This window comes from Synchytrium microbalum (assembly GCF_006535985.1).
Source record: "Synchytrium microbalum strain JEL517 chromosome Unknown SmJEL517_scf0031, whole genome shotgun sequence".
Taxonomy (NCBI): domain Eukaryota; kingdom Fungi; phylum Chytridiomycota; class Chytridiomycetes; order Synchytriales; family Synchytriaceae; genus Synchytrium; species Synchytrium microbalum.
In genome coordinates, this window is record NW_022158380.1 from 104026 (window position 1) to 117256 (window position 13231).

Genomic DNA, 13231 nt, shown 5'->3' on the forward strand with positions numbered 1-13231 from the left:
AAACAAAGAATCTCAGTCAGTTTCGGAGGTAACAGTGGAAAGCAAGAGGGAAAATGTATCAACATAAATGCGCAAAAACGCTGTAAACCTACCTCTTTGCACGTTAACCGTCGGTCGCTTCGTTAAGCGTGAGTTCTTAGTGCGAGTGATGGGAGTAGGAAAAGGCAAGAGTTTTGGAGCTTAGGAGGGATAGTAAAGATGGTAGAGCGACAAAAACAAAGAATTTACAGTGTATCCAAGCTAAATTTAAGACTCTCTCGGCAGTAGAAGACTCGTCCGCGTCAAGAGGCTCGGAATCAGTACTTCTCCGATAGTCAGTAGATTTTCACGTGCGTGGTGGCTATTTTGCGTGTGTGGTGGCTATCAAGACCTATACGATTTCACATAATATTGGCATCGAATATTCAGATTATTCAGACATTTTTTTCTGTCTCAGTTTACCAGGCAATGTTTCTTCGGCCAACAATTAGTTTATTCATGTTCGTAATTCTTCCTTGACTATGAAAATGTGATACTTTTTGTTATTACATAGGATCGTTCAATATTAGTCTACGTGTTGGATTGGTATATCTGTCCAGGAAGCAGGAAGCGTGTAGAAACTCCAAGTCTGACGTGTATGATGGATTGACTTGGCAAAAATTTAATGAAGACTCTGATCAATGCAACCAAAAGACGGTCTTTAGGTCTAAGCAGAATGCGGCAGAAACTACTACTTAAACTGTATTTGTGGTTGTAACTGTCCTCCAACATCAAGTGTTTGACATGTCGGTCCGTCCCTGTTCACACCACGATCAGAGAAGGAGCAAACGAGCAACCGGAATCCGTTCATAGCAGCAGCACCCTCTCAAACAGGCACTGTCAGTTTCACTTGTCGTTTCTCGTCTCACTTCTTCGAAAACCTTCATCAACCGCTTTTGCAACCAATTCGTTATCAAGAGGATGCCAACATGAGCGACCAGGCAGCACCACGATCTGAAGGCTCTCAGTATACCAAGCCCACCAAAGCACCAGTAATAGATAATAGCCCGAATCGCAACGACGAAGGCGTGGTCACAACAGTCCCAACTCCCCCAAAAGTTGATCAGACGAAGGAAACACCCAGTGAAGATCCTGATATGGAGGCACTCAGGCAACCTTTTCGATGGCTGCTTTCAACCATGGGCTCCAATACCCCCAATCCAAAGGCCGTCTTGAAGGATTCAACCATTGAATCCTTTGCAACTTACATTCAAAACAACAACCCAAGCAAGATCATTGTCATGACGGGAGCTGGGATATCTACTTCTGCAGGAATACCCGACTTTAGGTTGAGGCTGCTTGACCTGCCGGTGTGCTGTGTTGAGACAGAACAGGAAACTGACACCCAATTCAACTCTTGCTAGAACTCCTGGTACTGGCTTATATAGTAATCTACAAAAGTACGATCTCCCATTTCCCGAAGCGATATTCTACATTCAGTACTTTCTTGACAAGGTATGATCCTCGTTGAATGGATAACCTCGTCACCGTAGTTCAACAGTCCTAATCGTTTTTTTTTGTTAGCCCGAACCATTCTACATGCTTGCTAAAGAAATGTGGCCTGGCAACTTCAAACCAACTCTATCCCACTACTTTATCAGACTGCTCGCTGAGAAGGATGTATTGCTCCGCAATTTCACGCAAAACATTGACACGTAAGCACGCTTGACTAGCTAGACCAGTCTTATATCTTGGCATGCATCTGCATGAGTATGCTCGTAGTATTCCTCTGTGCTTGACGACATGCTTCATGTTTCTCAAAGCATGAGCCAGGGCTTTTTAACCGCTTTTTCTTGTGGAGCACGACTTATGCGATCCTCCTTCAACGAAAACTATCCTTTGTTTGAAATAGCTTGGAGAGGGTAGCAGGTGTGAATCCTGAGCTGCTTGTGGAAGCGCATGGGTAAAACTAATGATTGGCAACAGCTACTTGAGGTTCACCAGTCTAATCTACATTTTTTTTGTCTTCAATAGATCATTTGGCAGTGCTCATTGTGCTGGCACAAAGAAGAAATCAAAATGCAACACCGAGATACCTGTGTCAGTTGTTAAAGAATGTGTAGATCGCGAGGAGATTCCACGGTGTCCCAAACCCAATTGTGGTGGTCTTGTGAAGGTACCGTTAATCATGTAGACGACAGTGTTTTGCCCTGGCTGACTTTTACTGCTACCATGTGTTAGCCTGGCATTGTTTTCTTTGGTGAAGGACTGCCCGAACGATTCTTCAAACTGGCACAAACAGACTTTAGTCAATGTGATTTACTCATAGTTATTGGAACCTCATTACAAGTACATATCGCCTCAGAACGCATATCGAAGTCCACACGAGCACTCATTTCAATTCAAACCGTTAGGTTCAACCCTTCGCATCCCTCATCAACCAAGTGCCAGATCACATACCACGCTTACTAGTAAACATGGAAGAAGTTGGAGACCAAGGCAGCTCTGCTCTCGGATTCGATTTCAGCCATGCACGACAAGAATATAAACGTGACGCCATATTCCTGGGTCCTGCTGATGAAGGCTGTAGGAAGCTGGCAGAGTTGCTTGGATGGGTGGATGAGCTAGATACACTTATAGAAAAGCAGAATATGGTGTTGGAGAAGGAACAAGCGAGAATGTCACCAAAGAAGAAGCAGAGAGATGGTGATAATGGAAGTGTAGCTCATGATCAATTGGGAGAGAATGGAGTGTCAGCAGAGAAGAAGGTCGATGTGGTTGACAGTACAACTCATGATCAGGCTGTTGAAGAGAATGGTGTGTCAAAGAAAGTCGATGTGGTTGATACTATAACGACTCATGATCAGGCTGTGGAAGAGAATGGAGTGTCACCAAAGAAGGTTGTTGTAGATACCATTGATAAGACCGACGACACTGATGACGAAGAAGCTGAACTAGCAGCAAAACTGGCCAGCATAAACTTTTCGTTGTGAATGAATATGTAGTTTGTTGATTCACATGCAAAATAGAATAATAAATTGATTGCTCATTGATATTCAGAGACCGAGTTGCTTTTTAGCACTGACTCGGTCCTCTTCGTACGGCAGTGACGCCAAAACTGTGTTCCAGTTCTGAGGATCTCGCAGCCATGGCTGGCACACCACTACAACAGATACTTGAGCGTCCCCGTACTGCATGAGTTTCTGTAATTTCACTACCTGTTAGAGTTGTTAGATTTGCGAATGTTCGCAAGCGTTTCAGCGTTGGACAGTACTTGAGTTGATGAGACCTTGCTTTCTTCAACAGCAGCCTTTATAAGCTTCAGCTACATAGCATACATGTATTAGACATTACGATAAGTACGAAATCACGTAAATCGCGAGCTCTTCTGGCAAGTCTTCCACAAAACACGATAACCACATAGTCACCTTGTCGCCATCACGCTGTATGCCTTTTAGCTGTGAGACCAGATCATCAAAGTCCTTGTCGCTTAGATCTCCCTTGGCTGCCATAGCCTCTACTCTGTATTGAGCTCGTTTTATATCCGAACAGGTAAACCTTTGGGTTGCAAAAAGTATCAATGTTTTGGACGTCTCTTGTTTTATACTTTCTCAGAGATATAACACATCAAATAATATACTAACTATACTCCACTCTCATATAAATCACTAGAACTGCCTCACTCGCAAGCAGATCCATCATCAAACAAACATCAACATGAACCACCTGGAACAAGCGATCCTCAAAGAAGCAGCCCTAGTCAAAACACTAGCATCCCTACTCCCACATAACAGCCAAACAGACATCCACCAACTCCAATTCCGAATAGCAGACTTGGACGCAGCACTATCACAAATCGAACTCCAGATTCAAACTGCCAGGAGTCTCGTTGCTGCCGAACGAGAATCATTAGCTCAGAATAGTAAAGTAGTAGAAGCTGCTATTGATGAACAACAAATGATGCTGGAACATGCCATGGCGAATCTACCGAAACATTTGCCTAAAGTGACGAAGAAGGGTACCAAGGTGAATGAGAATATCGGTGGTGGCGGTGGTGGAAATGGTCGTGCCAACTCGCCGATAGAAGAAAGACAGAAGAGAGTCGCGTTGAAGAATAGTGCGAGGATGAATCTGGCTGGAAGTGATGGTATATCGAAAGATAAGGAGAATGTGGATGGCGCAAAGAAGGCTGTCAAGAAGAAGACTATGCAGGAATCGATACCGGCAGAGAGCGGGACTACGTCTGTCGCGTATCTGACTATGAATGAGTATGATATGGTGCCCAAGTACATGGGTAAGTTACCGATTGTTGCTTCGCAATACATTGTTGTATTTCAAACACATACTTTTTATCTGTAGTTGGCCGTTTGACACGCGACAAGATCAACGACCTCATAACCGAGTTCAACAAGATTGTTGAATCCAAAACATCTATCTTACGTCTACAACCAACCAAAATGAATAAACATGATAGGGATCGCTATTATGAAAACCAGCAATTGTCAAACTCTGAAGTCAAGGGCAAGACATTTATAACTGAAAAGGATATAAAGGAATATGCACAAGGATCGCATTTCAAACTAGATCCTTCTGGGAGGGCTGTTATTGGAATACTCAGACATTTGAATCGAGTGAAGGAGGTTAGAGGTGGTGGGGTTGTACGCTTTCTTCTCTTATAAGATCATATTACGTATCATAAACACTCTTGTGTTTATTTTTTTCAAGGTTGGACATATATGTACAGTTGACCACACATTCTCGTTTTAATCACGGGTTCCTGTAGAACTCGTTTTAATCACGGGTTTCTACGGAAAGGATGGAAGATCTAGTATACGACGATTAAAACTTGATCTTGGAGACATGTCTACCTGATCTATTATCACATCTGCTCCGGCTTCTAAGTGGCGTTATGCGAATTTCATCCGAAATTTTAAATCCAAGTTTCGTATGACTTGACCAACCCTTGTCAGCTGCGAATGTCTTATCTTTCACTACCTTCGCACAACACAGCCCAATTCGATAGATAACGATACTTTCCAACAGTTCCGACAAGTAAGCACTAATTTGATCGTGTTTTCCTTGCCGATTTATAGTTCTTCGTGGATCTAACACGTTTGCATCAGGTTGAACAGTTTCCGCTTCGCACAAAGAGGAATGGGTACGAATATAACTGCTGGTCTATCTGTGGTCAGCTCTGGCACGCCCGCATTAATAATATCTGGATCATTAGGTATGCACGATCTTCTCATTTTTTCTCATCGTTTTTACTTGATCGACGCGAATGAGACAACTGTCACTAACCACCTCTAGTCTTACACAGGTCTCGCCATTATCGGGTGCTGCATCTTTTGCACAATCGTGGCAAAACGTAACAAGGCTCGCAAGGAGCTCAGAGTGTCTCAGATCGAAGCTGCTACTGTTTCTGCATTCATGGGTAAAGTGTTGCTGGTTGCTGATGCCAGGAATTTGAGTGTGGTTTTGCCGAGAAGAGGTGTAGCAAAGAGGAGTGGAGTCTCGGATGTTGATCAGAAGGCTTTTCGAGATGTGGTGGCTGTATACAAGGGGGCTGGAGCTACGTTGGATGCGTATATCTCTTATCAGTGGTAGGCCTAGCTGCTGCATTGTACATCTGGTCGGGTACTTAATCTTATTCCACTACTTAGGGATAGCAAGGATACGGTGTTACGCGTGCGACAAGCTTTGGAAGATAGAGGTATTACGTCGTGGATTGATACTGAGCAAATGGATGGCAACATATTTGTAAGTCCAAGCCGTTATCAGTACCCTTTCTCGTAACGATTTCATTGACTCTCAATAACGTACTTTTTATAGGATTCAATGGCTCATGGAATCACAATGTGTAAAGTCTTTCTCGCCTTCTTGTCAAAGGAATACGACGTACGTCTACCTACACCAACGCTGTTGATTCGCCCACAATTCTCATATTGACAACTTTCTCCTTCTCTATCGCACAGGATTCCGAAAACTGCAAACGAGAGCTCTCATTCGCCGCAGACCGTGACTCTGGTGCCTCGAAGCCTGTCATCCCCATCAAACTCGACACGCATGGACTCTCATGGTCTGGACTTGTAACTGCTGGAACTCTGTATCATAAGCTGACTCCCGACATATTAAATGATGAGGTCAAGTTTGGAGGGTTTTGTGATGTGCTTGCTAGTAAGATACGTGATGCTGCTGAAAAGTTTGTTGATGGATAGATAGAGTGGTGGTGATTGGTGTTAGATTGTCTTAGAAGTGTTGGGATTCGTCTCCTATTTTTTACGCAAAGTCGTCGGGACCGAAAAGTGTCCTCTCTGAACAGACTGAAAAACGTCTGCTTCAAACAACAATTAAATAAGCCTTTCATCAAGAGCAACGGCAAACCGTTGTAAATGTTGGATGAAACAAAGAACCAAATACCAAATGTTTAAAATTGTTATAAAATCTCGTAAATACCATAAATATCTGAAACTTGAATTCGCAATAAAATTGATCATAAAAGCAAGCTGCGGCGCTTTCTGAATCCGTATTCCATGTCGTTGATCAAGAACTTGGCTGTGGTTTGGCTGTTGTGTTGACTCCATCGTATTAACTTGTGAGCTTGTGTAGTGGCACCATATCACCATACCGCACATTCCTTTTGAGTGTAAAGAGCCTTTAGATTGCAGATTCGACATCGAAACCATGCTTAGCTGCTAATAGTCCAACGTTTCCCCCTAAGGCAATGAAAATGAGCATACACAAAACAAGGCATCGACTAGCCATCAGGATGTACCGTTCTGTACCAACAAGGCTGCCTCCGGTTACATGACTGAAGTCATCAGCAGGTGAGGAATGCACACGATTGACAAATTGATGATAGTAATCAGTTCAGAGATCGGTTGACCGTCCAAATACCTGGCAAAAACAGGGTCGACCCATATCTAACGAACATGCTCAATCAATGCACCATCCCAACTTTTCAATCCGTTGAATACAGTATCTCGAATATGTATCCCAGCTGGGGCTGCTCGACGAGAGGTGAAGAGATAGTTTTACTTCATACAAAGCCCAACAGTTCAAAGCCCACAAACCACACTGGCAAACTCCCTTCAAGTCATAACAACCACACAATCCAAATCAAAAATCATCTCTATATGTATTGGCTTGAAAATGATGCAACAAACTTATTAATCTTAACTCTCTACTTCTTTCGCTGAACAGAAAATGCAGATTAGCAAATGAAGAAACACTCATTGGAATCAAAGTGAATGCATACCTTAAATATACGCTCCAAGAACTTGGTCAACATTTCCCTCGGCAACAACTCTCCATCCACTTTAGCAATCAGCGCTTCAATTCTCTTTTTGGAGGCAGCTTCATATTTTTGAAAGACTTGATCGATTTCAAGTTCTTGGTAGATGGATTTGACTACTGCGACGTTTGTCTCGTTCTTTTTGCCATAGTTGTCCTAAATAAACAGTGTGAACTTTTGTTCGCTGCTGGAAAGTAAGCAAGCAAAGTACGTACATCCAAAAGTTTTCGTTGCTGAGGAGACGCACGAGTCAATGCTTGCACGATAAGCCATGAGCACTTGTTGTCTTGAATGTCGGTTCCGATTTTTCCGATTTGTTCGGGTGTGCCGTAGCAGTCCAAGTAGTCATCCTGAATTGATATGTGGAAGATGACGATGAGCAAAAAAAGCAATATTTTCCACTGATGGACCCTTTCAGTGGAAGCAAAGTCATACCTGAACTTGGAAGTACTCTCCAAGAGGAATCAAGACATCCAATGCCTGCTTGTATGCCTTTTCCTCCTTGACACCAGCCTATGTAACGAGGAGGAAAAAAGGTCACAAAGGAACTTCATACGATTGTTCGGATTCAGCACAACGCACCATTCTCATAGCTGCAGCAATTGGCAAATAGAATGAATAATACGCAGTCTTGTACTCTACTATCCATGCATGCCTATGAGAGAAATCAGAGCATCAACTCTATCAAGTCCGCTGGAGCTGACGTGGAAGTGCAGATTTGCCAATATTGTCGACCAGCTTTTTCACCTACTTTTGAATCGAAAACTTGCTCAAATCAACATGATCTTCAGGTGCAGTAATCAAATCCATCAATTGTCCCAATTCGGTCTGATAGGTGACCTAAAACAACAGAATGATGAGCTAACAAAAGGGATGGTCTGTTATTCAAAATAAGCATTCATACCTCATGAAACAACTCCAACAAATCCCCATAACAATCATCACTCTTGAAATACTTTCTCAGGAGCTGGTAGATGGCGGACTCGACAATGAATCCATCGTTGATTGCCATGAGTCCAACGTTTTCCTATTAGCAAGAACCCTTAGCGTCCAAAAAAACAGGATTTCACGATAAATCGTCACGTACCACTTTGTACCAACAAGGCTGCCCACGACGTGTAATAGATCCATCCATGATGTCATCAGCGATCAGGAAGAAGGCTTGTAACTAATAAAAATAGAAATTTAGAAGTTGATCGTCCACCAGCCACAAAAGGGGATACAGGACTTGAATAACGTACAAATTCAATACACCATCCCAAAGTCTGAGCCTTGAATATCTCATCTGCACTCAGTTTGCCAGGTTTGAGTGCTTCAAGTGCTGTCAGAACCATTATACCTCGATTCATTTTGCCTAGTGAAAGCGAAACCAAAAAAAAAATTGGCCTCCATTTCCATACACTAATTGCATGAGAATTCACGCCGCATACCTCCCCGAATGTTATAATCAAGCACCTAATGAATGACCAAACTTTCAGTTGTTTTCAACGTCGTTTTTGATGCATGTATGCATTCACCCCGGAAACGAGCTCTCAAGAGTACTTGTGTCTACATGGCACCCACAATAATCCAAATATTCCTTGAAACTTACATGTTCAACGTGTTTGGCACCGTCAACAGGCATATTGTATTTTGGTAGCTCGGACAGAATGTCCTTGCGCAGGGTTTCATACACTTCGAGGAAGCGCTCGGTTTCGTTTGCGCCATTGATTTTGCGAGTCATTGTGTCGTGCTCTGTCTATGATGAACTCTGAATGGGAAATTCGAGTTTTTGAAAGTTTTTCGTGTTGGTGATTGGGACTGGCTTGGCTTGCAGCGAATGAAATGGCCTGATTGAAGTTTGGAGGACAGAACAAGAAAGAGGACGCGCTGCGATGGTTAGTCGTCAGTTGTAGTAGTCTAGGGTGCGTTGTCGAGACTGTCCTCTTTCTCTTTTTGGGGCCTGACAAAAAATAATGAGCTTCCAATGAATTCATATCTTTGCTGTAGATTTTGTATATTCTCTGCTCAATAATACACTCTTTAACATTGTATACATACTTTCCAATCAGTCCTCCCATTGATACACGCTAAAGCACATAACCACTCTCCCCAACTACTTTTACACCACCACCGCCGGACTCGTATTCAACCTTTGCTTTTCAGCATCAAGCCTCCCATAGATTGTATACAAGGCATTCTGTACAGCGTCAGGTGCTCCAGTAACTGTAATCATTCGTTGTCCACTCTCATTAGGGCGATCAGACACCTTGATGGCACATCCCGTAGTCAACCTCAATTCAGCAATCTTGGCTCCTCCTCGTCCTATTACTGATCCAATCAAATCCGACGGTACTATAATCTGGTGTTGGGCTGATACGGGATAGTAGAAACCTGGGGTCGTGGGATATGCAAACGCAAACGGTGACGTGGGTGTACTGGGACTCATGTAGTTATTATTGTTGTGAAGATGGTGGTTGCTATTACTTCCCATGCCATTCAAGGGGTGTGACATGGGATGATGAATGGGTGTCAGTGGGGTAAGTGGTGTCATGGGAGTATGAGGATGCTGATGATTAGGGGCATATGGGGCAAATTGTAAGGGTGGTGGTATAGGTCGTGGTGGTGCCATGACTCCTCCTGGGGATGGTGGTGGTGGTGGTGTCATTGACGAGAAGGGAGAGTATCCACGACTCATATGATGGTGTTGGGGTTCATGTGGTATCATATTATATGGGGTATGGGGATATGATATATGTGCATAGTGGGGATTAACACAACCTTCTATATCATTGCCATGATGATGGTGGTGATTGCCACGATGGGGTGTTCGTAATGGGGTTGGCATGGCATAATTATTGTTGTAGTTTGTACCTGTTGCATATCCACCATTGGGGAATTCAGCCAATACAGCGGCAATGTGATATGTAGCAATATGTATCTAGAGGTGTAAACGAAAAGCGTTAGTCTAGTCGTTAAGACCGTTAACTTCAAGCTTTGAAAGGACAAGAAACAGCAGCTTGACCGAAACAGCAACCCACCGCATCAACTACTCCATCCACAGCCACTTCACGTTCTGAGGAAGGAGGTATACACGGATCAGAGACTCCAACACGAGCTTGCGACTTTTCTTCAATAGCCTTGATTTGACGACCACCAGTACCAATAAGAGCTCCAATACGTATAGCAGGTATCAATAGCCTCATATTCACAGGTTGCGATGATACATCGTCGTCTTGCACTTCATACCCCTTTCTATTTGCTGCAGCCAGCTTGGTAGCCATCAAAGCAAAAGCTTTAGCGACAGCGTCCAAACGACCACTGACAGTAATAGCACGATCAGGCGATGTTACGACCAGTTCAGATACACTGACTCGAGCACCTGAAGTTTGACGTATGTCATGTATATTACGACCATTTTTCCCAATAATGATTCCTGCATCTGCAGTACTGACGAGAGCACGCAACATTCCAGTTTCAACATTTTTGGGGTTGTGCTTGCTATGCGAGTGACTATGATTATTGTGATGGCTGCTGTTGTGATGATTGTGGTTGATTGTGTTATGGGTAGTGGTGCCAGTTGAAGTAGTAGACTGTACAGAATGGCCATCGTCATGCACTTCATCGTGATCATGTGGGATACCATCATGCGAGTGTTCATTATCGGTATTCGACGAGCTCAATACATTCATATGGTGATGATCATCGCTATCAGTGGGCGTTTCAACAAGACTGTTGTCACCCGATGAAGAGCGGATATCTTCTTCCATAGATGTGGTGCTTGGCTGTGCTTGCAGGTCCCAGTTACTATATGATTCAGTATCAGTAGCTGCTTCCATGGCCTGGCGCTTCCTGCGCTCGAGAGTATCATCTTCTTCCTGTCCACTCTCAAAGCTTCGCTTTCTATCAGGCGATTCGGGAGAATGAGGGACTTCCATGGCTCTGTTTTGATTGTATATATCGAGATTTCTATACAAGATGCAATCGTTGATTTGGAAAGTCAGTTTCATTGTTTAGTTCCCAGAAAGTTGACATATAAATCAATAACAGAAAAGCTTACTTACAAAGAAGAGATGCAGGCGATGGAGAGTGCAGATAGCAGTTCTCGTATGTAGCTCGCCCAATACACCACCTCGATTTCGCCGATTTACTACGTTGAGTTGGTTGAGGCTGTAATTGCGAAAATTGAGTTGTTGCAAAGGAAGGACAAGAGCTTACTTTTTCAGTCTCAGGACGAGTCGTAGTAGGAGAAGACGCGAGAGATACTAGTAAATCATTAAAATCCAAATCTAATGAAGGACTTGACGCGTCGGAGCACGAATGCCCACATTCGCTTACACGTGCTGAGCAAAATGAACTGCTCGTGATCTTTGAGGCAACAGCGATCTATACCGTAATAGGCTCAAGTTTTCTCCAATGCTTGTTTTATTATGAAAACGAGCCAACTATCACATCGAGTCTTTGTGCGAGCAACTTTCTATTCACACGACGATCGACATCCACCAAGTATATCATGGATGAGATCGGTAAAAACACTTTCTCCCGTTCGTGAGAGATCGTCAGATGCCAGGTTAAGAATACTGGGCGGTTTTTGAAGACAAACTTGGACATGAGATTTCAAGCGCATCATAGCAGTAACATCCCTTGATGGTGTGCTGTAATTCGTGCAGTTTGTAAGAGAAGAAAAGGTATGTGTCTCTTGAAGTGCCTTGCTTGAGGATTAACATTGTGGTTGCTTGTTGGTTTGCGCCGGTTGATGAAAGATTGAATGAGCCTCCAAACAGCCACGGCAACGCTAGACTGCAGTAGCAATCCCGAAGGTCGACAACTCTCTAAAACATAGCTGCATATCGTGTCCCACTATAGCAGACGCTAAATCCAAAAGACCGTTCAAAGTTCAACTCTGACTCCATGGAAAAATGAGGTACTTGGTGTTGGAATGTCGGCGTTTGGAATGTTATGTATGATCCAGCAAATGCATTACCTGATTTAGAGGCGTGATTCCATTTGGATAAGTGGGCTGACGTTCGTCTTCACTCGTCTCGTTGTGTGAAATTTGTAACAGATTTGAGGGACTTCAGGGAATAGACAGACGAAATAACGAGAACCCAAAACAAATCTCTGGTTTCGAAAATTCGAATGGCAAGACGTCGTATTCAGAACAGTGTCCTTGATACAAACACCATTGTGAAGATGCCAAAAACCTCTACTGGTCCGAGTTTTGGCTACTCAAAATCCAACAACCTTTTAAATCCACCAAGACCTCGATATATCCACGTAATCGCTCAAGCATCGTACATCGGTATAAACACATTCTCCCGTTTCACAGCAGGTCGAGGAATGTCTACTCCAACTTGTATTGCTTGACCTGCCATAAGGCCATGTACTTGCATTACAAGAGCTTGCACTGATGACGACTGAGAATCCCCAATATAGGTATTCAACATCAACGTAAAGTGCTCCCACTTTTGATGTCTAGCCAAAAAACCAACGTTATCGACCAGATGCAATCTACAAAGTTTCCAGTACTGACGAACCTGATAATCAGATTCAAGCAAATTATAGAAGTCTCATCCCGATCCTGTGATGAGAGTCTTGCAGCTTGAACGAGAAACAGTGTCCATACGTCTCTTGGAATGCCTTGTTTGAAAATCAGCATCGTGATTGCTCGTTGGTATGCGTCGGTTGATGATGGAGTGAATGGGCCTCCCTGATAAAGAAAGCGAGAATTAGGATGCTGATTCTCAATATATAATTCGATATCTTACCTGATCGATGGAAGCAAAAAGCCAGGGCAATGCCTTCCTTGCTGGAGCAGCAATCACAAAGATTGGCAACTCTCTAAAGCACAGCTCGATAGCATGCTTCAATACAGCACACGCTAAATCTAGATGTCCATCTTCAAGCAGTAGTCTCATTCCATGAACGAATACGGTGCTTGGTGTTGAGAAGGTCGAGGTCTGGGATGCGATGTAGGATCCAGCGAGTGCATCACCGGAT

At 43.4% G+C, this 13231-nt stretch overlaps 4 protein-coding genes across 4 annotated transcripts; 2 read left to right on the forward strand and 2 right to left on the reverse strand.

Annotated features, from left to right (window-relative positions):
* Positions 1 to 947: 947 nt before the first annotated feature.
* SmJEL517_g04519 (uncharacterized protein) lies at positions 948 to 2951 on the forward strand (the record flags this gene model as incomplete). Its single annotated transcript, XM_031170447.1, has 7 exons — positions 948 to 1306; positions 1383 to 1473; positions 1543 to 1673; positions 1871 to 1921; positions 1993 to 2134; positions 2200 to 2307; positions 2373 to 2951. The coding sequence occupies 7 exons, from the start codon at positions 948 to 950 to the stop codon at positions 2949 to 2951; spliced, it is 1461 nt and encodes a 486-aa protein (XP_031023593.1).
* Positions 2952 to 3675: 724 nt separating this feature from the next.
* SmJEL517_g04520 (uncharacterized protein) lies at positions 3676 to 4637 on the forward strand (the record flags this gene model as incomplete). Its single annotated transcript, XM_031170448.1, has 2 exons — positions 3676 to 4252; positions 4318 to 4637. 2 exons carry the CDS (start codon positions 3676 to 3678, stop codon positions 4635 to 4637), a joined length of 897 nt encoding a protein of 298 aa, XP_031023579.1.
* Positions 4638 to 7141: 2504 nt separating this feature from the next.
* SmJEL517_g04521 (uncharacterized protein) lies at positions 7142 to 8975 on the reverse strand (the record flags this gene model as incomplete). The annotated part of the gene is made up of 11 exons (XM_031170449.1): positions 7142 to 7144; positions 7217 to 7408; positions 7468 to 7602; positions 7688 to 7765; positions 7835 to 7907; positions 8004 to 8092; positions 8157 to 8279; positions 8340 to 8420; positions 8494 to 8606; positions 8683 to 8707; positions 8844 to 8975. The coding sequence occupies 11 exons, from the start codon at positions 8973 to 8975 to the stop codon at positions 7142 to 7144; spliced, it is 1044 nt and encodes a 347-aa protein (XP_031023580.1).
* Positions 8976 to 9353: 378 nt separating this feature from the next.
* Positions 9354 to 11169, reverse strand: SmJEL517_g04522 (uncharacterized protein; the record flags this gene model as incomplete). Its single annotated transcript, XM_031170450.1, has 2 exons — positions 9354 to 10172; positions 10273 to 11169. 2 exons carry the CDS (start codon positions 11167 to 11169, stop codon positions 9354 to 9356), a joined length of 1716 nt encoding a protein of 571 aa, XP_031023581.1.
* Positions 11170 to 13231: the final 2062 nt, after the last annotated feature.